We start from the raw sequence: 27,389 nt of genomic DNA on the forward strand, positions 1-27,389 counted from the left end.
CCTTTTCTCCTAAGTTTTCATGTCAAAAATGTCTCCACTGCCAAAATTGTCAAAATTGGGTTATTCCTAAGCAATTTAGGAAATTGGGGAGATCACACATCTCCTAGAGCCCCAAGCAATAATACAAAGGAAAATCAAGAAAAGGCAAAAGGCAAATGAAGAAGGGCAGTAAAACAAAGGTCAGGTAACTCATGTACCACAATTGCTCCCTCCTACGTCTATACACCTAAATATGTTGAAATCCCTCATCATTACCATCCTTGAACCCATGGCATTTGGCCTTGAGACCCCTATGTCCCTATCCACCTCATCATTATTCACATGACCCCTATCACTTGAAGAATGTACCTTGGACATGTCTTTCCCTTTAGGGTCTGGGAACACCTAATAAGGTTGCTTATTGGCCACTCTTATCCAGGAAGGTATCATAATTACATCCTTAAAGCCCCAAATTTGGAAGGGAAGCCCACTACGAAGTCTCGCTTGTGCCCTTGATTAACAAGCTTGGTTCACTTAGATGCACTAATGAATTATCGCACCTGATGGAGAGGAAGCGCATTGGATCCTATATGTAATTGGCAAGTAGTTCCATCATGGGTTGGGAAACTTAATTGAGGCCCAAGCACACTAGAGGATCATATTGACATTTGTAGGGGATGCATCGAGAGCCATGGGACTCCATCATGTGTTTGAGCATCATTTCATGCCATTGGCACCCTCAAAACCTTCAACAATTTGTTCATTGCCCCACATTATTTGTGAGATGATGCACTTGGACCAACGTGACCTAGCTAACTTAGCATGATCAACGCAGTTGATCCAAGGCCCAAAGGAGGTTCATCTCACCCTTGAGAAATGAGAGGGCATGCACCATCATCAGAGCCCTCATGTGGAGCAATTTACAGGGTTATCTTTCATCAAGAGACCCATGAGACCAACATTTGTGCCCAAAACAATTTGTTCATTGCCCCACATTATTTGCGAGATGATGCACTTGGACCAGCTTAACCTCGCTAACTTAGCATGATCAACGCAACTAATCCAAGGCCCAAAGGAGGTTTGTCTCACCCTTGAGAAATGAGAGGGCATGCACCATCATCAGAGCCCTCATTTGGAGCAATTTACAAGCTTATCTTTCATCAAGAGACCCAGGAGACCAGCGTTTGTGCCCAAAACCACTGTGGGGCACCACATGATGACTTGCATGAAAAATTAGGGGCCATCCCCTAATTCATCTTTATTGGAGCTCGCTCTCTCGTCATGGCACTTAGAGGACTCAAAAAGACCTTCCATCAAGCCGTATTCATCATGTCATCATCATTTTGACTCACTTATGGATGCATAACGTGTAATAGCTACTTGGTCATCTTGTGACCAAGGCTTGTTCTTAGCACATTATTTTATAATTTTGGGGGCTCATTATGCTAAATTGAACTAGGAGAGACTCATATAAGTAGAAATAGTCTCATTTGTGAGAACTCGTCATCATCACTTGGATCTTTCTCTCGTAAAAAAATTCGCACTTTTCTCTTGGTACACTATTAGAGATTCTTTTGTGCATTTTGATTTTTGGAACTAGAATTTTGCCCACCTTTGGAGCTACTTCATGGCTTATGGTTGGATATATCTTATTGTCATCTTGTAAGTACTTCTTATTGAAAATTTCTCTTGAAATAATGTCTAATCTATGGAATTGTTGTAACTAGTTAATGGTATTGTGCCCTAATTTGTTCAATATCATTGTAAAAGGCTATTTGGTTGGCAATTGCATGTGTTACAGTTAAATTTGGCAACTAGGGCCAAACTTCACATTGGACAGCTCATATTTTTCTTGGATTCCTCTCTTTGAGAGGTGTAGGATTGATCTAAAGATCATCCCTGTCTGACATGTACAAATGGAATTATGAATTTATTTTGATTATGGACAAACTGTCAAGGTCGGCCGGCAAACTCATGTAGGATCAGAAGCCCAACAGTCACGTTTATTCATCCTCAACGTTTGCCTATAAAGACATGATGCCTCCTCCTCATTTGGACACTTCACTCACTCACAATCCTCTCTCTCCTTCATTTGATTGGGTACGAAATTCAAAAGTTGCTCTCCACACGTGTGAGGAAAAGGAAGGGTTTTCTTTTCCAATCGTTGACCAGAGTTGACTGAAATTACAGAGGTTGTTTTTTACTGTGTTGACCTGTTTTGAGTGTGCTTTTGGGTGGAGGAATTATGTTTGAGCAAGCCACAATTTTGGCATGAAATCCGAGGCAATCTAGCCTCTATTGGACCAACGTCAAATGTTAGGGTTGGTTGTAGCGTTGACCTTTGTTGACCAAGTTTGATTGGACTTTTTCGGATTATTTTTCAACTAATTAGACCTATTGTTGGAGGCCAAAGTTGACTGGGTTTGACTAAGCTGAATTGAGGAAGAATTATGCCATGTTGACCAGCGTTGGGGCTTTTTGTTTTTGCTATTTGACTAATCATATTTTCACTATAATTAGGCAAGTGAATATTATACATTGTACTCTCTCTCTCTCTCTCCCTCTCTCTCTATTGAACTTTTGAAGAATTATAAGAAGAATTGATCAAGGGTTTCCCCACATTGGGGTTTGTCCCTGGCTGGTGCCATATCTTGTGCCCTCTTGTCTTAGCTAGTCTTCTATTGTTATTGTTTATGTTCTATCTGCATTTTACTCTCATGTTGATGTGATTGCTAAACTGGATATTGATATTGGGCTAATAAAGAAATTGAAGTAAAATTGCTCTAAGCATATAACATACCATTGTTATCCTAAAATTAACATGGTTTCAAAGCTGAGGTGAAGACAAAACCCAAGCAAGAGGGAGAAGAGCAATCATTGATCAAAGACAAGATTCAATGGCTTCCACACCCTAATTCAAGTCAGATGACAAGCTTAATGATAAGTTTGATTATCATGCATGGAAGATGTCTCTTGACTTGACATTAGAAGAGCAAGATGTGATGGATTATGTGCAGGGAAAGATTTCATAACCTCCTTCTAATGCGTCGGCTACTACTAGGACCAAGTACAAGAAGGGTGAAGTCAAATCCAACAAGATCATCAAAGATTCTATTCATAAGCATTTAGTTGCTTACATTTCCAATTATTTAGTTGCTTACATTTCCAATTTGAATACTTCAAAGGAGATATATGACAGGTTGGTTGGCATGTTCAAATCTAGCAATGCAAATCAAATTATTTTCCTCAGGAACAAGCTGAAGGATATAAAGAAAGGAAGAAATGAAGATATTCAATCCTACTTCATGAGGATTACTGAGATCAAAAGTAATCTTCTTTCTATTGGAGAAGTTATTGCTAATAGGGAACTTACCCTCATTGCCCTTGGAGGACTCCCTCATGAATGGCACGTGTTCAACACTACTATTCTTAACAACAACAGGATTCCAGGTTTTGAAGAATTGTTGACTAGATGTTCTGAAGAAGAAACAAGGACGATGGAACTAGATATGCCTTAAATAGGAATAATCCTACCGCATTCTTCGCTCATGTTAAAAAGAAGAACAATACGGGTTCAAAGAAGTAATGTCAAGGAAGGTAGGGTTTCAAAAATGGAAGGAAGGGAAGATGCTTCATTTGCAACAAGTTTGGCACTATGCTAGGGAGTGTCTTAATAGAAGGGATACACCTCATGATGATGGCAACCACAACAACAACAATTTCAAAGGCAACAACAATTTCAGGAATGGCAGCTTCAACAACCAAGGAAAAAGGAATGCTCCCACTTCTCATCAAGGAAATGGTCGCCCTCCCAAGAGATCAAGAATCACCAAGGATGATCAATCTAATTTTGTTGATAACAAGCAAAAAGATTTTTATCTTATATCTGCCCTTTCTACGGCATCTCCTCGAACACTTTGGGAAATTGGTTGATTGATGGTGGTGCCTCAAGGCACTTCATCAGGTATAAGGAAGCTCTTTCAAATCTGATTGAAAGGGATACAAATTTAGAAATTATTCTTAGAGACCATGCCACCTATCCCATGAAGGGAGTTGGGAATGTTACTCTTCAATTGAGTCCCATTCATCTACAAGAAGTACTATATCTACCCGCTCTAAAGAAGAACCTGGTATCTATCTCGGTTATGGAGGACAAAGGATTCAAAGTGGCATTCATCAATGGAATGGCACGTGTGTGGAATAATATATTTAAAGATGCATTTACACTTGGCTTCAGGGTTGATAGCCTACATCAAGTTGGAGGAAGCCCATTGGGAGCTATGTCTTGCGACACATCACTTTAATCTGAATTATGGCATCGGAGGTTTGCTCATCTACATTATAGGGCTCTACCCAATGTGAGGAAGATGGTGACAGGTATGCCCGAATTGAAAGTAGAACATGAAGATGTCTGTTAGGGGTGTGTCGAAGGAAAGCATACAAGGGGACCATTCCCCTCAAGTGATAGCAAGACTACTGACAAATTGCAATTGATTCATTATGATCTATCTGGTGCAATGCCCGTGAACTCATTGGAAGATATTTATATTATGTTATCTTTATGGATGACTTCTCTTGCAAGACTTGGATATATTTCTTGAAGAAGAAGGAAGAAGTATTCTCATGGTTTCGTTCATTCAAAGCTTTGGTCAAAATCAAACCAAGAAAAAGATAAAAATATTGAGGACCGATAATGGAACTGAATATGAATCAAATGAGTTCAAAGAATATTGTAGAGAAGCTAGAGGAGACTACTACCGCATATACTCCTGATCAAAATGGTGTTGTTGAAAACAAGAACCATCCTATCGTAGAAGCCACTCGTGCCATGCTTCATGATCAAAGCCTTCTGAAGTTCTTATGGGTCGAAGCTACAAACATCGTTGTGTATGTTCAAAATAGATGCCCTCATCAAGCGTCGGACTCCAAAACTCTCGAAGAAGTTTTTACCAATAAGAAACTTGATGTTTCTCACTTTAGAATTTTTGGTAGTCTTGTATATTTTCATGTGCCAAAAGAAAAGAGAAGCAAATTGGATGCTTCTGGGAAGAAAGGAACATTTGTGGGCTACAATGAATCTTTTAAGGCATATAGAATATGTGCCTAGTCAAAGAGAAGTGTAGATAAGTCGTGATGTCACCTTCACTGAGGATGTTGCCCTTGGGAAGATCAGTAACCTTCCTCTTCCAAAGAAGGGCAAAGAATCAGATTTCGGAAAGCAGGGAGAACCGCAGGATGAGCAGATGCCCAATGCTGAAGGACCAATGGATCCCATTGATCCACCCCCTCATGAGCCCTCCTCATTGAAAAGGAGACACTCATGGCTTAGGGAGACTCTCGAAGATGTCGACAGACATGTTGCACCTAGGGGGCATTTCGTAAAAGCAAGAAGCCGAATAGGTACAACGAGTACTTAACTGCAATGAGCACCATTGTTCAATTTGAGCTTTGCACATTCGAAGAAGCTGCCAAACACCAAGTTTGGAAGGATGCAATGAACGAAAAGTATGAGTCGATTATGAAGAATGATGTATGGGATGTGGTCCCTAGACCAAGGACAAATCCATTGTCACCTCGAAATGGCTCTTCAAGATCAAGCATGGAGCTAATGGAAGTGTTGAAAAGTTCAAAGCCAAATTCGTTGCTCGAGGCTCCTCTCAAAAGGAAGGTGTAGATTATGATGAGATATTTGCACCAGTTGCCTGCTACACCACCATCCATTCGATTATAGCCCTTGCCGCCTCGCAAGGATGGAATCTTCACTAGATGGATGTCGACACTGCCTTCTTGCATGGTTCACTTAAGGAGGAAGTCTATGTAGAACAACCTGAGGGGTTCGAAGTTCAAGATTGTCAAACACATGTATGCAAGTTATGGGTTGAAGCAAGCACCCCGTGCTTAGTATGAGAGGATCAATAGTTATCTAATGAAGTTGGGATTTACAAGAAGTGAAGTTGATCCAAACCTTTACTTTAAGGTTGTGAATGATAGACCTCTCATCTTGGTACTCTATGTGGACGATCTCTTTCTGACATGTGCAGACCCTCTTATTCATCAATGTAAGAGGAAGTTCGCTTATGAATTTGGGATGAAGGACCTAAGACTGATGCATTACTTCCTAAGGTTGGAGTTCTGGCAAAAGCCCAGTAAGATTTTCCTTTCTCAAGGAAAATATATTGTGAAGATACTTGAAATATTTGGGATGGTGGACTGCAAGTCCGTGACTACTCCGATGGAACTTAACTTCAAGAAGTTATGTGAAAGTGTTGTTAGGCCCGATCTGGGAAATCCTTCTGAGTATCATCAACTCGTGGGGGCCCTAATGTTCTTAGTGAACTCTCATCCGAACATATGTTTTGCAGTGAATACATTGAGCCAGTTTATGGTCGAGCCTCATCACATACATTAGATTGCTGCCAAGAATCTCTTGAGATATCTTCGGGGCACAATCACTTATGGACTGAGATACACTGCCAGGAATGTGAGGCTCCATGGTTACTCTGATGCAGACTGGGCTGGCAGTGTGGTGGACCGTAAAAGCACAACTAAATGTTGCTTCTCTCTAGGTTCTGCTTCGATATCATGGATGAGCAGGAAGCATAAGTCGATTGCCTTGAGCACTGTTGAGGCTTAATACATTCCTGCTAGTTTAGCCTCCTATGAAGTTGTTTGGTTGAGGAAGCTCTTTAGTGAGTTGGTTGGACATGTGCTAGATACCACCGTGATCTTCTGCGACAACCAAAGTGGGATTCGTCTTTTGGAGAATCTTGTGTTTCATGAGCGCTCCAAGCATATTGATATCATGTACCACTTTATCCGAGATATGGTACAATGGGGAGCAATAAGGCTCCAACACATTGGGACTGATGATCAAATCACCGATATTCTTACAAAGCCCCTAGGGAAGGTCAAATTCTTCACCTTACACAAACAACTTGGAGTCGTGGAGAGACCCTCTTATGAGGGTCCCGTATGAGATGGATGTTGAGCTTTAGGAGCTCCGGGGGGCTTGGGGTACTTCTTGAAGCGATGAGCGACCATGGGGTGAGTGGTTCACCTTCCCCTAATGGTGCGTGATGTACAAGATGAGTGGTTCACCTTCCCCTATGATACCCCATTTTGAGATATGCATAGGATGAGTGATTCACCTTCTCTTATGGCATATGAGCAAGACGAGCGGTTCACCTTCTCTTGCCTGCACATCCTACCCATGTAGTCTGGGACTCATGGAAGTACCTCTCATTTGGCCAATGAGTAGAGAAATGAGGATATGGACCATAGTACTAGCGATGGACACATCGTGTACTACCATACTCCCTATGCTAGGATGTTGATATTGATTTGGGATCAATGGAAACTGACTTCGAGTCAGTTAAGAGTGGTATGTCACACTCTCTATTATTAGAGACTGACTTCAGGTCAGTGGAGAATGGTATGATACATTCTCGATTATTTCTTCTTTATTCATAGTTCAAAAGAGAAGAGCAAAGCAGAGACAGTGATGGTAAATATTGTTAAACAGTTTGGCAAGGTGAAGCTCTCCCTAGTTGAGAGGAAGTGTTAAATTTGGCAACTAGGGCCAACTTCACATTAGACAGCGCATATGAGACAACTCATATTTTTCTTGGATTCCTCTCTCCGAGAGGTGTAGGATTGATCTAAAGATCATCCCATTCTAACATGCACAAATGGAATTATGAATTTATTTTGATTATGGACGAATTGTCAAGGTCGGCCAGGAAACTCATGTAGGCTCAGAAGCCCAACAATCACGTCTATTCATCCTCAATGTTTGCCTATAAATACATGACGCCTCCTCATTTGGACACTTCACTCACTCACAATCTTCTCTCTCCTTCATTTGATTGGGTACGAAATTCAGAAGCTGCTCTCCACACGTGCGAGGAAAAGGAAGGGTTTTATGTTCCAATCGTTGAGCAGAGTTGACCAAAATTACAGAGGTTGTTTTTTACTGCGTTGACCAAGCGTTAACCTGTTTTGAGTGTGGTTTTGGGTGGAGGAATTCTATTTGAGCAAGTCAAAGTTCTGGGCACGAAATCTAAGGTAATCTAACCTTTGTTTGACCAGAGTTGATTGTGCTAGGGTTGGCTACAGCGTAGACCTTTGTTGACCAAGTTTGACTGGACCTTTTCAAACTATTTTTGGGCTAATTAGACCTGTTGTTGGAGGCCAAAGTTGACTGGGTTTGACCAACCTGAATTGAGAAAAAATTATGCCTTGATGACCAACATTGGTTCTTTCTGTTTCTGCTATTTGATTGATCAAATTTTCACTGTAATTAGGCAAGTGAATATTATACATTGTACTCTCTCTTTCTGCTGAACTTTTGAAGAATTGATCAAGGGTTTCCCCACATTGGGGTTTGTCCTTGGCTGGTGCCATAACTTGTATCCTCTTGTCTTGGCTAGTCTTCTACAGTTATTGTTTATGTTCTATCTACATTTTATTATCATGTTGATGTGGCTGCTAAACTGGATATTGTTATTGGGCCCATAAAGAAATCGAAGTAAAATTGCTCTAAGCATAGAACATACCATCGTTATCCTAAATTAACAGCTACTCATACATGACAATAGATGAACGTTCCTAGTGGATGAAATTTTGTTTTTCTTCCATGAAAATCCATAAATCTTTGAGTGGGTAAATGTTAAAGGTTGGTAGCTAAGGCATCAATATTTAGCCACCTTAATGACGGTTTTGGCCAACTTTGAATCATCTTAGACTCAATAGCCCAAGGGACTATCCAGTGGTCCGAGGAATTTGGTGATCAACCTCTCTTTTTTCTGGCCCCTCTTTCCTAGGACAACTAGCTAGGGCATCAAGTGAATTCTCTTGGAGAAGAAATTTTAAGATTTCATTCGAATAGAACTCTTCCTTAGTGTTTCCCCTTGATGATCTCAAATTTTGGTGGAATTCTCACGGTTAATTCTTTATAAATCATTGTGCCCTAAAAGGGAACCTAGCTTGTTTTCCTTGGATAGGTGGCTTCCTTGAGGGTTATATGAGCCTTGTATTCGATAGAATAAATCAAAAGACACCTTTACTCTCTCTTATGTTGGCCTACTGAATACCTTGGAGGAATTTATTTCCACGATTATCCCTAAAACCCTAGGTCTAGCATAATTCCTTAATAAGTTTCTCCAGAAAAGCGAAGAGCTTATTTGAAGAGTCAAATCATCTAATAAAGCTTCTTGAGAGGTCCTATGTTACCTTTGGAGCCTTGATCTTAGGCATGCCTATTATCATTGCAAATATCAAGCCCTAAGTCTTGATCTTCATCCCAAGGTCTTTCTTGGAGAGTGAATTAGCTTCCTTGAAGCATTGAGCCTTTATAGTGTCTCTCCTTGAATGGGTTTTATGAAATAACTTCATACCTAGTCATTCACATATTCATTACAAGTGATTTCTTCCTACCAAGACTCCTCCCATCAGTTAAAGTCCATAAAGGGCAAGGGACATTATTTGAGGTGATAGTGGGGCATTGTCCCATCGTTGTCACTAAGTCTAGTACTTGTCCCATAGGTTCCCCTCCTGGGGCCCTACTAGATTATGTGTTAACAAGATGCTTGCATGATATACTTCCCCGAGGTTATGGAGATCTCCAAATAGCTTTACTAATGTTATACATGGTCGCCACGTGGAGACAGTTACTTGCTAGAAGAACACTCTACTTAGGAGGAGCAACATTTTGCATCCAAAAGGAGGGCATTAGGTCCTTAATAGCACTGAGTAGCTTGGAAGGTTGCATGAAGTCTTATTGTGCTAGTGTTCATACAAGGGGATCAGAACCAGTGGAGTAAATTTCTTATGAGGATCATAGGAAGAGAGTCAAACATACCTCATGGAGCACCCTTTGTTATGCTCTTGACCTGCGAGAAGATACCAGAATACAAAATATGCGAAGAAATATACCTAGAACACAAAACAATAAGAAATAACAGCATGTATTTTATTATTCAAAAAGGAAAGCAATGTTCACTTGCCTCTTCGAGGGGGCAACCTCCAATAGAGCTAGGCTCAATTACAAAATAAGACACGACGCTCCTCAAGGGGAGTCTCTATCCTTTATATATGATTCATACATGCAATACCATGGGTCAATACCATGGTTCTTATTAATACCATCTATCTAATACCATGGCCCATTTGCAACTAACTGTGGTCCCTTCTTTAAATGTTGGGTCAACCACTTACAATTATTAATATGGGCTTTATTGACTCTTTAACTAACTATAACTATGACTCGACCCTATTACATAAATAAGGGGGTTAGGGTTGGACCCTAACATGCCCTCCCCCATAAAAATAGTCTTGTCCTCAAAGTTGAAGATGCAAAAACTACTGAAGAAGTGGCTAGTTATCAGGTCGCATCTTCTGGAGAGGTGTCTTTCCACTTGACGAGGACTTCCTTGATCGTGGGGCCGCGCAGGTGTCGTTTTCGCATGTCAAGAACTTGTTCATGTTGGAGCCAAATTGAACCTTCTCCATCCAATTCTGGTAGACTGGTTTGAATTCTGCAATGGTTCCCAACCACTTTCTTGAGGCATGAGACATGGAAGACGAGATGCATTTTTGCAGCGGGTGGCAAGGTTAGCTTGTAGGCTACTTCTCCAATGCGCTGAAGTATTTGATACGGTCTGTAGAATCTTGGAGATAATTCCTGACAACCCTTGTCTTTGAGTGATGTTTGCTTATATGGCTGCAGCCTCAAGATTACCTGATACCCTTCTTGAAATTTTCACTTTGAACAATGTTGATCTGCCTATTGCTTCATGTGATTTTGAGCTTAATGGAGATTCTCTTTGAGGTGGGTCAGCATGGTTGCACAGTTCTGTAGGAGTTGATCCACTGCTTGTACCTTCGAGCATCCCTGGATATAAGAAGTAGGTGAAGGAGGGAGTTGACCATAAACTGCTTCATATGGAGTCATTTTGGTGGTGGCATGATAGTTAGTATTATACCACCATTCGGCTAGAGGTAACCATTGTACCCATAGATGTTGTTTTTCTGAAGTGAAACACCTAAGGTAGGTCTCCAGACATTTGTTGACTACTTCAGTTTGACCATCAATTTGGGGATGATAGGAAGTACTGAGTTGTAGTTGGGTACCTTGTAGCCTGAAGAGTTCCTACCAAAAGTTACTAGTGAAGATCGGGTCACGACCAGACATAATGGAAGTGGGCATGCCATGCAATTTGAAGATCTGGTCCATGAAAGATTGAGCCACCAAAGTTGTTGTAAAAGGGTGGGGTAGGGCGCAAAAAATGAGCATGCTTAGAAAATCTGTCCACAACCAGCATGATGACTGACTTGTTGCCTGACTTCGAAAGACCCGTAATGAAATCCACGGAAACCTCCGTCCAGATTGAGGCAGGGATGGGCAATGGCTGTAATGTGCCTGGGAATTTGACTGTTTCTCCTTTGTGGCGCTGACACACATCACACTCAGCTACAAAAGTAAGAATGTCCCTTTTCATGCCTGTCCAAAAGAATGAACGTTGAGTGTGAGCATAAGTCTTTTGAAAGCCTGAATGGCCTGCAGTGGGAGATGAGTGCAACTCTGCCAAAATGTGACTTTTGAGGGTGGGTGTTGGTGATATCACTACTTTGTCCTTGTAGAGAAGAATCTCATCCTGCCAAGAGTAGCCCGTTGTGGAATTTGGATCCGCCTGCAATTTATTAATGAGTTGGGAGAGCCAAGGATGTGAAAACCATTCCTGGCGAGCCTCTTCAATCCACTCTGGAATGGGAAGAGAGATTGCTAGCAGGGTGCTTTCCTCCTCAAATTGGCGTGATAAAGCATCTGCTACGACATTTTCGCGCCCTTTCTTGTAAATTATCTCATAATCATATCCCAACATTTTGGCTAGCCATTTATTTTGTTCTGGCGAGGACAAGCGTTACTCCAAAAAATATTTAAGGCTTTGATGGTCTGTGCGGATTTGGAAACGCCACCCCAATAAGTATGGTCGTCAGGTATCCACTGCATGTAAGATGGCCATCATCTCCTTCTCATAGGTAGATTGTCCCAAATTTGTCCCACTTAGTTGTTGGCTAGTGAAGGCCAAGAGTCGACCTTCCTGCATTAAGACAACCCCAATACTCGTACCTGAAGCATCACATTCAATCAAAAAAGATTTGGTGAAGTCGAGTAGTGCCAATACTAGAGTGGAACACATGGCATGTTTGAGAGCTATAAATGTCTGTTACACTCCATCATTCCAGAGGAATGATTTTTTCTTCAGAAGGTGAGTGAAGGGCCTAGCAATGCGACCATAATTGCAAACAAATTTGCGATAGTAGCCATTGAGACCCAAAAATCCTCTCAAGGTCTTTGGTTGTGGCCAATCTTGCATTGCCTGGATCTTTTTGGGATCCACCCTGACACCTTCACTCCCCACAATGTGGCCCAAATACTCAACTTCTTCCATGCCAAAAGAGCACTTGGACAATTTGACAAATAATTTATGCTTCCGGAGCAGTTGCAAGAGCAGATCTACATGCTGAAGATGTTTTTCCCAGGTGAGGTTGTAGATGAGGATGTCATCAAAGAAAATAAGGACAAATTTTTTGAGATATGGTTTGAGCAGGTGATTCACGAGGCTCTGAAAAGTGGATGGGGCATTACAGAGACCAAATGGAATGACCAGGAATTCATAATGGCCTTCATGAGTTCGAAAAGCAGTCTTTGGAATGTCTACTTCTTTCATGCAAATTTGGCGATAGCCCGAGCGAAAGTCGAGCTTAGTAAAGAATTGAGCCCCATTTAGTTCATCCAGCAAATCATCAACCACCGGGATGGGAAATTTATCTTTGACCGTCAGCTTGTTGAGGGCCCTAAAGTCTGGACACATACGCCATTCCCCATATTTCTTGAGCACCATCACCACAGGCGATGAATAAGGAATAATGCTAGGACGAATGACACCAACTTCCAGGATATCGATATGGGCGCACATTTCGTGGTTGTGCCCCTGGGACCAAAGTAATGTTTGATCATGTTCCCCTCTCAAGGGTGGAAGCTCATGAGGCTTGTCAAAGACCTGCAGATGGTTGTTTAAGACCTGTTGCATCTCAGGATGAATATGAAGAGAAGTGATTTCGAAGGCCTGGATGGCATTAAATTGGGCTATAACTCCATGGTGGCCATTTTTTAACAATGTTTCCATCCTATGCGAGATGATGATAGAAGGAGCACCTACCTGGAGTCCGCGGAGGGTATGTGTGTGGTTATTCTGCTTAAAGCTCATATATAACTCCTGGAAATCCATTGTGATTGGGTCAAGTGTGCGAAGCCATTCAGCACCCAGGACAATGTCACACCCACCCATGTTGATGGCAAACATGTGGGTCTTTAGGTGATAATCTCCCATTTGAAGTTTGACATTTTCACAACGGCCTTCACATTTCATTGTCCCCCATCAGCAATTTGGACCTGGATATTAGAGACTGCTTTGACAAAACAATGCACTGCTTCAGCGACTCTTTGATGGATAAAGTTATGCGTACTGCCACTCTCAATCAAGACTACTACAAGGCGATGCTTAATAAAACCTCTGATTTTGAGAGTTTGGGGAGAAGAAATTCTTGTCAAAGCATGAAGCGAGATAACTGGTCCTTCAAGTGTAGCTGGGAGCTCATTGTCTGACTGGTTATTCTCATCTTCCTCCTCGAGTCCCTCAAATGGTGGGGCTTCCTCAGAGGAACTATGATCAGTAGCATCAATTTGAAAGAATTTGGGCTCCTCGCATTTATGCCCCGGGGAGTATTTCTCATCACAGTAGTAACACAATCCCTGCTTTCTTCTTTCCGCCATTTCCGTTAGTGACACCTTTTGAACCTTAAGTGTTTGGGTAGTGCTTGGAGCCTGGGTGGGGCATCCCTTAGCTATGAAATTTGGACGAGTCGACTAGGTCGCTAATGCGCGTTCTACTTCACGAGCTATCTTGCAAGCTGCTAGCCATGAGACTAGGTGTTGCAGTCGGACATGGGCTTGTATGGCGTCTTTGAGACCACTGACAAAACATTCCAAGTAGAATTCATTTGCTAGACCTCCTGTGTGGAAGGTTAATGCTTCAAAGGCTTTAATATATTCTTGCACTATGCCTATCTGTCAGAGCTTAGTAAGACGACCCAAAAAGTTAGATTCATGGTCAAAGCGATCAAAAAGGGCTTTTGAGAATATCTGCCAAGTCATTGGCCTTGCATAGCAGCGTTGATGCCACTGCCACCATTGCCATCTTTCTTGGTCCAAATACAAGCTTCCCACACTTAGCTTAGTTGCATCATCTCTGATGTGATTCAATGTGAAATATTGCTACATTTGTGTTAGCCATATGGCTGGATGAGAGCCATCAAATTTATACATGTCCAGCTTGGGTGGTCGAGGCTGGGACTATTGGTGGTTTCCATAGAAGTGAAGAGAATGGCTAGACTCGCCCTCAAGGTTTTCATTAAAATCATATGCCTTCGATTGTTCCCCCGACTTTCCCTTTGTGATTGTGTCATTTAAGGTCTGGATCTGCTTTGTTAATGCCTCCAACTTTTGTTCAAGGGTGTCTATCTTCTCATTGGCCATAGCTTGAGCTCTGGTTTGTACCATGCACCGATCCGGTGCACTTGTCGTTACAGTGGAAAAAAAATTGAGACCACCCAAAATTTTGATACTGACAAGTGAATGGTACCACCTTGCTCAGCCTGTCGACCTGACTCTTATGGGCTAAGTCTCCTATAAGCGTCCTGGGAGGGTCTCAGACTCTTTTTACTCCGAAAGGTGTTTTACTCCTCGCTTAGGAATATTGCAAAAGTCGATTCCCAAAAAAGTTAATTCTGCCCAATGTCCTGCGAAAATCAAACCCAGGTATAGGAGCCACACAAATAGTTAGATCTGTCGGTGAAACCCTCAACTGCAGAGTATGAGCTGGAATGTGGTAGTGATTAAACCCCTGCTGCTAGATCTGAATGGCAGATCTGATTGTTGCGACTACTACAGAACCCAAACTGTTGGATCTGAATGGCAGGTTTGATTGTTTCGACTGCTACAGAACCCAAACTGCTGGATCTGAATGGCGGATCTGATAGATCTGATTAGCAGATCTGATAGATCTGAATGGCAAATCTAATAGATCTGAATGGCAGATTTGATAGATCTGAATGGCAGATTTGATAGATCTGAATGGTAGAACTGATTGTTGCGGCTGCAACAGAACCCAACCTGCTAGATCTGATCTGGCAAAGATGATGCATGATCTAGAGAGAGACAAGGGAACTATGGTCTCAAGGAGTGTCAAGTGCTACAGATCGCAATATACACAAGGGTCTGACAATAGTACTCAGCCCAATCTTTCAGGGTACTAACCAAGGAGGATCAATCGTACCCTTAGCCGTACAACCCAACTACCCTATCGTACGTGTGAGTAATCTCCCCAAGTGTTGTTCTCGATGTACTGTAGCAGCAAGACAGCCGACGGTTTATCTATGGGAAGGTTTCAAGAGAGCCTAGGGGGCTTCCGATATACCCAAAGGGCACTTGGAAGACAGTCTGTGCACGGTTCTGTCTAATGCGCTACTACTCGAAGGGGTACCCACAGGGATTATAAGGAAGTCCAACAAGCGTGACCACCTCTTGTATTTTTTGCGTGCATGCCTCCCCGAATCCACAGGTTTATGCGCTCAACGACAGATCCCATGGTTTAAAGACGTCGAAACACGTCTCTAGCCAAAAAAAAATCCTGCTAAAAATGGAGATCCCACCGGCCCTAGAAAGTGCTCTGATACAACTTGTTATGCTCTTGACCTATGAGAAGATACCAAAATACAAAATATGCAAAGAAATATACCCAAAACACAGAAGAATAAGAAATAATAGCATGTATTTTATTATTCAAAAAGGAAAGCAATGTTCACTTACCTCTTCGAGGGGGCAACCTCCGATAGAGTTGGGCTCAATTACAAAATAAGACACAACGCTCCTCAAGGGGAGTCTCTATTCTTTATATAGGATTCATATATGCAATACCATGGGTCAGTACCATGGTTCTTATTAATACTATCTATCTAATACCATGGCCCATTTGCAACTAACTGTGGTCCCTTCTTTAAATGTTGGGTCAACCACTTGCAATTATTAATATGGGCTTTATTGACTCTTTAACTAACTATAACTATGACTCAACCCTATTACATAAATAAGGGGGTTAGGGTTCGACCCTAACACCCTTACATATGGAGCCTTGTTTGTGAACAACACCTTGGAGCTTGACACATGTACCCTTCAAGTGTAGCGCTTCACATGTGGAGCATACATGAATTATTGTAGGTTTGTTTGTAAGGGCATGATCCCACCCATGTATTGTTGTCTCTCTTACCTCTCATATATATAGATGATGGAAATATTCCTTCACTTATTCATTTCTTATTCATTATTGTGTATAGATGTTATCAAGAGAACACCACTTCTTTGTCTCTCAATTCTTCTTTTGTATTTGATCACTCCCTCCTAGAATCATCAGGATTTCCTAAACTTCTTGGAGCATCTTGAAGACTAGGATTAGAATCTCATCCCTTTGAGATTTGGAGATTAAGGTTTTGTGATGAAACACTAGGTTGTACTTGGTGAAAAAAAGAGGCATCTTGCCTTAGAGGACATGCTTGCGTGATACACTTGTTGGATCACCTTGCTGTGAGCTAGGGTCTTTTTAGTTTTCCCAAGCTAAGCATTTGGAGAGCTACAAGATTGTACTAACCTTGTGATAAGGCTATGATATGTACATCAACTTCAGCTTTACGCATAATAATGAAGCTTTAGCTATTCAATACTTCAGTAAAATGCAGATTTAATTTTCAGCCATATATATTCTTCATGGTTTGCAATTTAAAGTGCCATATATCATGCTAATTTGACATAAGTTTAAGGTGAATGTGTTTAGTGATTTAACATTGTAATTGTAGAAGAAAGGGCAGATTTGCTACTGTATTTACAACTGCCATAAGTGTTTTTCAGATCTGCTATATGCATGATAAGATTACTCTAGAGGGCTGAAGCTTATTCAAACACATCAATGTCTCATCTCTTGAATTGCCTACTGGATTTGGGTTGTTGAGAGTTTAACTATTGTCCATAAATGCTGTTGCTATATTTATATTCCATATCAACCCTAAGGCTAGAAATTCACTAGGGTGAGATCCAGGAAACCTCTAAGAAAGAGGTGAAATAATTTGTTTTGCATTAATTGTGATTTTGCTAGAAATTTTCTATAGTGCAGAGGGATTGTGTGAGGTGCCACTGGCACCTTTCCTAGTTATCTTTTAACTCTTCCAAAGTCAGTATTTGGAACCATATGATTTTGGGTGTTAACAAATCTTACAATTTTACACTATAAATACCTACAACTGAATATATATAGGATATGACTTCTGAAATAATCTCAGCCTAAAATTTTCTTAAAGGCCTTCCTAGATAATAACAAAGAATTGTTGAAGAGAAAAGAATAATAAGAAAACGAAATAAATAATATATAATAAAAGCTCTTTTAAAACAATGATTCAAAAAGAAAGCTTGGAGTGCAGCAGTAATATTACCTTGAATGGATAGCTCAACTTTAAGACATGATGTTCTCCAGTTGGTACATCAGACCGCTCAAATGCATAGTTACGCTGCACAGCGATCACCATTTAGAAACTGTGCATCATCAATGCAAACAAAATAAATTGCCATTTGACAATTTTGTTATACACATAGAAATAATACACTAATTGGGACCTGAAAGCTTTTAAGAGAAATCCGAATACATAGAGAAACATTTGCATGGTTGAAATGTACAAAGTTCAAACAACAGTTAAACATGACCTCCAAACAAAACTATAATAAGATCACAAAATTGCAATCTGGATCATTGAAACTGAACCTTTAATCAGGCCAAAGCATCCAACATAAACAACAAAACAGACATTCACAGTGGTCAGACATGCATGCACACTCTCGCAGCCTGCACTTGCATCTTGCGACAACTTTGTAAAAATGTTCATCCCCCAAACTTAACAGGTTTGACAGTATCAATGTTGTGCCATCTGCAATGAGCACCATGAAATTAAAAATCACAAACCTTGACTGGTACCATACTGAAATTAGTCACATTCAGATCCATTAATTTTTGTGAGAGTTCTTGCTTTAGGCCCGATGCCATCTCCTGCAATGTCAAGAAACAGTGAAAACAGTGACCCTGCTTTGCCAGTGTATCATAGGAAATCTTAATTTAATCATCAAAATAATAATGGCATTGCCAAAATATTTGCACTAGGAACATTAGAGAATCAGCAGGACCTGTAACTTTTTCTGCAAAGTAGATAGTTCAACTACACCATCTTTTGCAGCTTGCTCAAGCTCTGTGATCACTTTATCTGGGAAGACTGAAGGGGTTGGTACAGCAAAAACACACCGTTGCATGTTTTGTACCACCACACAACAGCTAGCATATGAATTTCTGAATTTTACCTACAACATTCAGCGAGAATTTTATTATCAATACACTTTCTACCACCATTGATGTCAAACAATGAATATAACTATCTAGTATCTATCATGGCCATACTTGCACAAAACAGAGGAAACTGATATAGTTTGCATAAATTTTACATTGCAACTGCAAAGCTTGTATTTCCCCCATCCATTCACCTACTTAAATCTACCATGATAACTTAACCTAGACTCGAATGATGCTTTTAAATACTCAAAGCCAGAAAGTATGGAGACCTACAATTTCATAACCAAATGGTAAAAAAGACATATCAGTTGCTGTCCATCTCTACATAAAAGTAACACTACATACAAAATCTAGGTAGCAGAATGAATTTAGAAAGCAACCAATAATATTATTCAGAAAGCTGCATTCAGGTTTTTATTTCGTCCACCAATGACATAAAATACTAAGACTAAAGAGTCCAATCAGCAAGGCATATGTTAATGAAATAGTATACCTTTTTTATTTTATCGGCCAGGAAAAACATCCCAAAATGAGAATGAACAACTATTTACCCAAAACTCTAACTGAATACATTTTGAAAATTTACAACTCAGTTAATCACCATACCTTCCCAAATAGATATATTGTACCGGGATGAGCTCCATAAGCTTCCTCATATGCATCAACAAGGTAAAAAAGCAAAGCTCCATCTGACTCCAATGGTAGATCATTCACATCTTCAGAAGTTGAACGGTCATCTGTCTCTTCAAGTTTGGCCATTTTTTCATCTCCACCCTGCCACACCGCTTGCCAGTCGGCAGTTGCTTTGCCAGATGAATTTTCGCAGCCAATTAGAGCATTCAATACACATTTATCCTTATCATCCTTCTCAGCTTTTGCTTTCAACTCACCATCAGCTGAAATTGCTTCGCAATTGTCAGATGGCATAACCTTGGGCTTTAAGCTATTTTCCTTGCAGCTTGGATCTTCGGTAATATCAGCTGAGCATTGAACAGAAGCACATTGATCCTCTATTGCTGACTTGGAACTTTGGGAATTTGTTGTTTCAGACGGTGCATATTCATGTACAGTTTCAACGGTGGGAAGCTCCTGCCTGCTTTCCAAATTAATACATGGTTCCCGAGAAACTTCACTCACATCATATTCTGGCAAGCTTGAACAAAAAGCTTGAGGAGATCTCTGAATACTATGAACAAAAGCATTCCCTAATGCTGCTGCACTCTTTGTGCCTAAAATCATAGAAAAACACCTACAACATCAGTTAGCAATACCACTAATAATAAGAATTGGAACTTGACAAACCAGAACAAGTGCATATAAAAGAAGGTTTCAGAAAACAAGTCATAATCAAGTATGACAAAAGACCTGGTTCACCAGACAAGATCAATATACAGCATGCTTGGGTTTTACCTTGATTTTTGCATGAAAATGCAATTTTCTTTAAACGGGTAATGTTTTATACAATTTTAACATCCATGCCCCGAACAATAATCTATGTTTTCATGTTTAGTAAATTATTTTCCCAAAGACCTGTGCCATTGACTAATTAGTAGGATTTCAAAACTTCTTTGAATCAGTCCCCCTTTAGCGTTGCAATCTTAAAAGCAACCGAGGTTGTGTTCAGTAACTAGTCATTTTTTATTTAAACCGTGTATTACAATTTCTGTAACAACTTTAGCTTTCCAGCAATCGTTGAATGCAAACTGTAGCCAGAAATTTCAGACCGGTGAATCCCAATACTTGTAAAAATAATCATGTTTACAACCATGTTTCCTGGTGTTCATGAAAAGTCTTAGTTTCCAGATTATCTTCAACAGCAAACATCATCAGATTTGCATGATCTGACAAATGCCAACAAAAAAAACATAACAGAAGGTACTTTCCGGCTAAAGCTGACTACAAAACATCCATTATAAATCTATGAAACCATTATTTACAATGCCAGTTATAAAATTTAAATAGTCTGATAAATAAGCATCTACATTGTGCTTCTACCTTTTGAAAATTTGCCAATAACTAAATTTCATTTTCGGGTGAGGAATTTTCACACTGTGAAGGCCATAATAATTGTAAATAGCCCTATATTGGTAAACTAGCATGTACCAGCAACCGATTCCCTAAGGCAGTTAAAAATAAAAAATAAAATAAAATAAAAATTTAACCCTACGCTGGCAAACCTAACATTCAGAAACTTAGCAATACCTAAATCTTCAATGGCAAATAACAAATTTTCATATTTTAACCCTACATTACCAGTATATCGTTTAAGATTTGCCAGTAACCAAATCTCTAACAGAAGATGTTGATTTTTTGTATTTTTACCCTCGAATGGTAGTGTAGCATCCAAAAAGCTGGCATTGAGGAAATCTTTCATGCAGATAACATTTTTTATATTTCACGTTTTAACCAATAAAATGACAAACTTGCATATGTTGATCCTGAGTTGGCAATTTAAAAACGTGCCAATGACGAAATATCAATTATGGATAATATTTCTTTTGCATTTCGGCGGCACGGCAACTTAAAATTCTCCTACCTGCTCGCCTCCTTCGCTTTTCCCTATCGACTTCGTCGGGAGTAATCTCTGCAAGAACATCTTCGAGAATACTGTCCGTTGAAAACCCCTTTATTTGCCCGCTCTTGTCCTCTTTATTTTTCCTGAACATTGACGCCGAGGCGAACATTGACGACACTTTCTGCTTCCCCATCATTGCTGCCGCAGCTGACAGAGCCGACGCCTTCTTTGACGGATTCCCCCCATCCTTCTTCTTCCGATTTTCCGACGAATCCTTCGCCGCTTTCTTTCTTCTAGCAGATCCGCCATCTGCCTCTGCCTCTTCTGATGAGGAGTAAGGGAGATCGCCTGCCTCCCAATCATCTTCCTCGCCGTCATCATTGTAGCCGAGGCCGCCATCGTCCACCACGAAATCCTTGACAGCCGCACGACGTTTTGCGACGAGCTTGGCGTAGTCATCTTCTGCCACAGAATCGTATATTTTATCATCTAATTTTATCTCGAAGGCGTCGACACGGCGCCCACCCTGCTGCCGGAGGTTCTTAAGCTGTTGCAGAGCGGCAGAACGATCAGAGCCCGCCGCTGCGGCTCCAGCATTCCTCCGCCTGCTGCTGCTGATTCCTCCAGTCGACATTTTTGTTTCTCTGTTTAGCGGCTGCAAGATCGAATGACAGAGATGAGTTTTGGGTTTTTCGCCGTGGTATGTTCTCGCGGGAAGATGCAAACAAAATGGCGCCAAATGTTCTTCAATTAATATTTTCATGGCACTTTACCCGCCCTGATCTACCATGGTCACATTATAGACATTATGGTGCTGCTCTACCGTGGTCACGTCATAAACATTATCGTGCTTAAAGTTGAGAAAGGTGTTGAAAAAACAAAACGTTTCGAAATTTGGGTTTAAATGGATTTGTTAAACATTTCCTTAGAATTGGGGTTTAAATGGATTTGTTAAACATTTCCTTAGAATTGGGTTTAAATGGATCTTTTATAATAATTTTATACATTTCATTTATATAAGTTATACGATCATGACTCAGGTAAATTACAATTAATATGATGAAATTATTTGAGATTTTTTAATATTTTATTTTTATAATAAATAAATAAAAAGTGAGAGAAGTATTTTTAGATTACTATAGTTTTATTGAATTAACAAGTGAAGAAGGGTGGTAGTGTGGCAAAGATTTTGAAAATTGGAATAAATGTGAGTAAGAGTTGGGTAGTCCAAGAGAAATTGTTTTTCACCTTCAACCCTCTTAATATATCCAAAGGTGACAGACTCTTTTGTCCAAAGGTGTTTTGGGAATTTAACAGCGTCGAGTTTCACTTTGAAACTCAAACAAGGAAAAAGTTTAGTTGAGTCGAGTAACAAGAATTTAATTTGAATCATCAAGAAAACCGTAGTTGACCAACAACACAACTAGCATAATGCTTTATCCAATGTTGTGTCGATCAACTGAGTGACCCCCAAATATTCGGTTTGTGCTTCACCATACTTCCTAATATATGGGAAAGAATTTGTTCTCCCTCCAAATCTTTATATGTGTGCATTGCAACTTTCGCAAGATTTCCATGTTTGCCTTATTATTCAAAGTTGAATCGATACTCTACTTAAGCCTGAGGAGGAAAGGAAAAAGGCTTGACTCAAATTTGGCACCCATCAACATAGAATCAAGAGGTGGTTTGACATGAAGTCTGCAAGTAACAAAGAATTCAAAGTAGGTGACCTTGTGTTCAAATGGGATAAACCCCATGAAGACAAAGGCAAGCATACCAAGTTCCAATCCATTTGGCTCGGTCTATTTTTTATCCATGAGAAACTTGGCCTTAACACTTATCTATTGCAAACCTTACATGGGAGACAGAGCCCCTCCCTGTCAACGACCAATATTTGAAAGCTTATTTTAGATTATAGCTCTTTGAGTTGTTTTACCTTTTACATATTGTAATTCATGTATTTTTCTTTTCTTTTGTTTTACATGGTTGTTCCTTTGCTTTGCATTTAATTTGAAACCCTTGTACATAAATAATTGGATCTTGTACATAAATAACTCACCCATATAAATAAATAAAAGGTACTCTATGATGCCATGAATAGGTTTGTACTGATTGTTCATCGCTTGGCTAACATTTAATCTTCGTCAATTGGTTGTCTTAATAACCTATATGAGCTTGCATTGTTCACATGGAAAACAAGAATTAAGTTATTGATTTTAGACTTCTGCGATTTGTGTTCTGTGTGGTTGTATCTTCCGGATTCATCGCATCTGTTGTTTAAGTGCATCGACGTTTCGAACCAGCCTCTGTGGTTCATCATCAGGATGAGAATTATTGAAGAAGTCAGTGATGGGTGATGGTGAATAAATAGGTAAAGGTAAGGGAGAGAGCAGAGCCGACAGAATCCAGGTAAGAGGAGAGGTTCATTTGTATATAATTGTTTTATGTATATTTGTTATGTTTTAATCTAATTGTGATAAGACTAGTTTATTTCTTTTTATATTGATTGGTTTAATGTATTGAGATATGTATATATTGCTTTATATATATTTGCTCTATATATATATTAAGTCTTATGGGGAACTCTATTAAGCTAGTAAAGCTCAAAAAAATTATATAATCTCTACAACTTGATTGGTATTAATAAACAGATTATGTGCATGAATGTGTTAGCCCATTGGTTAGAGAAGATATGGGGAGAAAAGTGTAATTGTGAGCAAACCATTTCAAAAAATCTTATTCTCTTAACAATAAGGAACAACTTGTTTGTTTCATAAAGCTAAGTCGAGATCCCTCATCCACCCCAACATCAAAAGCCCAAAAATAATAATGCAAAAAAATCATATAAAGAAGATCAATAAAAGTGTAAAGACATGAGAAAGGCTTCTTGCATGCAAGGGTGATGCAAGCAACTTCGTTAGGGCTATGGACGTACACTGGAAGCAAAGCAATGCTTGTGCTCCTTGAGTGACTCTGTCAGGACTATGGAGGCTCACTAACAATGGAACAAAACTAAAGACTCATCTTAATTATGAGCACTTTCTCACTTGCATAATATCTCCATTTCTCCTCAAACTTCTGATCTACAAGCTTTGATAAATTGGTGTTATGAATCAAGAGCAAACCAATTAATAGAGGGACAATATAGTTAATCAAGATGAGACAACTACACCAATGGTACCCTCAAAGTCAAGTCAAAGGTTGAATTGATATCTTGAGGTTCTACAAGTTATTCGCCAATTTTGCAGTAGCTACAACAACCCTAAAAAAAACCTGATAGGATCCAAATCTTTTTGTCCCCTATTTCAAAAAATTAGACATCTAGGTGATCTAGCCCCTAAAACTATTATTCATACCCTTAAGTTACATGTATGGGAAGGTTTTTTAACTCATAAAACTTGAAAGTCTTAAAGTTGCATTGCATCGCATCGCAACTCTATAGTGCATCACACCGCAACCCCTCAAAGTAGTTTTTTATCCCAACTATTTTTTCGACAATGTAATAAGAGCACGTTCAATACACATCCCATGGTGGAAAAGTTATATATAGCACCCCCTCCTATTTCATTTTCATCGTGTCATTTCTCCCAAGGCTCCTTTAGTCATTTGCATCGTGTGATTTACTAGTACTTCCCTGTCATTCGAGGTTACACTGCGTGGCCTAAAGTGTAACAGTTGTGTCGTGTTATAGGTAAGTATTGTGGACCTTATTTCTGCAATCATTCTTTGTCAATTATAACCACCCCTCCCATATCTACCCACTTTCACCACCCTGCCAGGGTAAACATGAGTTGAGGGCTACTCTGATATGACTCAACCTCTTAGGTACAATTAAGTAAGTGCGATCGACAAACTAAAACTTTATTGACCTTCCTCAGGAGTTACAAGACCCCCAAGATTTGAACAACCACTCCAAGTGCCCAAACCTTGAGCTAACTTGCCTTTTTAATGATCTGGACTCCCAGACACTTGCATAACAAGGCAAGTCAGCGACTGTAACGCTCCAGTCATATGGATAACCCTACCTCTCAGCGACTATAGTCTAGGATTCCCAATTATGTGCATGTGACCCCAAAATCTCAACCACTTTTTCAGGGCTAAGATCCAAACCTTTGCCCAAAACTTAATATAAATTTCCAGAATGATGAATAACACAAGGACAAAGCCATTAATGCGAAACTTAATCAAGAACTTGACTTAACTAGGCCTAACCGAGACAGACATTTTGTCAAACACATTGTGAACATGTAATCTACAAGTCATAAATGCATATTTGGACATAGGGGTCTCATACTTATCTGAAATTCATCAAGAAGGTCTGATGTCCTCTCATAATAGCTGCAATAACATCTATTAGGTCATGCATTCAATAACCATTCATTTACCAATCAAAACATGATGAGAGCCATAACCAGAATTTGTCATGAAACCATGCTTATAGCTAGAATAATAACAATGATAGAACAACCATCTAAGCCACATAATAACAAGTATAAATACTCATGAGATACGAGACGAAAAGAGCTCTTATTAACATATGCAAATCCAACCAAGTTAAGGACTTCCACGTACCACCAAACCATAGATTGGGTTGAACTAAATATAAACAACTAGGGCTTCCTTAAGCTTTATAGCAATCCTGCCAAAACCGGTCAAGGGATCACTAGACCTTAAACAAGCTTGGATGCCCCCCGAATTTCTTCACCAAAAGCTTGAGGAATTTGCATGTCTCCACCATCGAGCTTTACCACAATCCCACCATTACCAGTAGAGGGATTGCTAGGCCCTTGGGAATTTTCTTGAGACAACCTCACCCGATTCCAGAACCATCCGGCAATCCAAAGCTCAACCAAATGAAAGAACCCCATCACCATGGCTATCCAGAAATGGCAAGGCAAGGTTGAAATCACTGTCACACCTGGCAAAACTCATGCCAATGACAACAAGAGAACCAATTACACACATGCATGTACGCAAAACTAGCAAGTAAACCATACATGCAACTCAATACCTGCAAAGTAATCCCATTGTAGTCGCTTGATCCAACTCTTCTTTGCTTGATCCTTGCTTTCCTTTGCTTTCTTATCCTTCCTTTTCCTTCCTCCGTCCATGATCTAGGTGGATGTTGATGGCCACCCACCTATCCCACTTGGACCCCCACAACTGTCTCTTTCAGTTTTGCGGTTTCCTTAATTGTATCACAATTTAGTATTTTTATTAGTTTTGTTGGGTCGTGAACTTCCGGAGTCGTTTTGAGGCCCTAAACGATGTTTTTTGGGAAAACTGGGAGCAACATGTGTAGAATTCTCCACTGTAGATCAACAAATTATGCAATATACTAAAGCAAAATACTTGATCTACTTCTACAAACAAACTTGCGGAAGCTTAATCGATTTTGAGCAAGATCAAATAGAACACATAACAGAGAATGAGAAAGCAATCACACATGAACACAGAAGAATACTCTAGGGAAAGCCTCAGCTAAAAACCTCGATCTCTGTAATATCATACAAGTGGAAATATGTCTGGATTACACAAAGCTTTAGCTCACAAGCTATCCAGCTCTCAATACAATCCCTCAATGTTGCTCATAGACTGAATAGACACAACATATGTCTTCTTTCAGTCCTCCAAGCCTCCTATTTCCTTGCGCAGTTTCTCCTGGGTCCTCTAGCTGCCACCTGTGTGAATTAACCTCTCACACAACTCATCAAGCTCAAAAGTAACTGCGCAATCTCCAAGGAATGAATTCCTTCTACATGCAAGAGATATCCTTGATGGAATATTCCTGCAACTGATAGTACATTGTCCCATCATTTGATCTCAACTGGGTCTCTGACTGAACTGACATGCATGAGTTATTTATGAGAGAATATTCAGTTATCTTAAGTGCAGCAGTTACATGCATGCATGCATTAACTAACTGAACTCACAATCAATTCCACAAACTATTGGAACTAATCTAACCAGACTTAACTCAGTTAACTGAGCTAACTAATTACAACTCAAAGTACAACTCATCCCGATCTCCTTAATCAAGGGATAACTTCCCCAATCAAAGGGGAAATTGTTGCATGTCTTCACATAGACTTCATGTTTGATTTTCTACAACTAATTAACTCAAGATGAATTAATTAATTATCTTACAAACAATTGTTAAGATAAAATTCGAATTTTAATTCTCAATTTTAGTTCAGTGACTAACTAAAATTGGAATGTGTCCCGAAATGCTATTTATAGCAATGTTATTTTTAGCACTTCTATTTTTAGCATTTTTTGTTGCTATTTTCAACAACATGGGTCCATGGACCAATTATTCTCTTCCTAGAGTTGTAGTGCTCAAATAGATCTTTCTAACGAGGTATTATGCGCATCAAACAGAGATCGTATGC

General features: G+C 39.9%; 1 protein-coding gene across 1 annotated transcript in view; it reads right to left on the bottom strand.

Moving 5' to 3' along the window:
- Window positions 1–21,631, bottom strand: part of LOC149211428 (DNA polymerase alpha catalytic subunit-like) — a 233,586-nt gene extending 211,955 nt beyond the window's left edge. Inside the window, exons 1-5 of the mRNA XM_089388389.1 lie at window positions 21,019–21,631; window positions 19,089–19,711; window positions 18,323–18,493; window positions 18,105–18,188; window positions 17,581–17,655 (exon numbers count right to left, since the gene is read on the bottom strand). Coding sequence (XP_089244515.1) covers window positions 17,581–17,655; window positions 18,105–18,188; window positions 18,323–18,493; window positions 19,089–19,711; window positions 21,019–21,631 — 1,566 coding nt within the window. The remainder of the gene's footprint in view (window positions 1–17,580; window positions 17,656–18,104; window positions 18,189–18,322; window positions 18,494–19,088; window positions 19,712–21,018) is intronic.
- Window positions 21,632–27,389: the final 5,758 nt, after the last annotated feature.

The sequence above is a fragment of the Pinus tabuliformis genome, chromosome 1_1, assembly GCF_031772625.1.
Source record: "Pinus tabuliformis cultivar Carrire ecotype Pingquan chromosome 1_1, CPIR1, whole genome shotgun sequence".
NCBI classification, from domain to species: Eukaryota; Viridiplantae; Streptophyta; class Pinopsida; order Pinales; family Pinaceae; genus Pinus; species Pinus tabuliformis.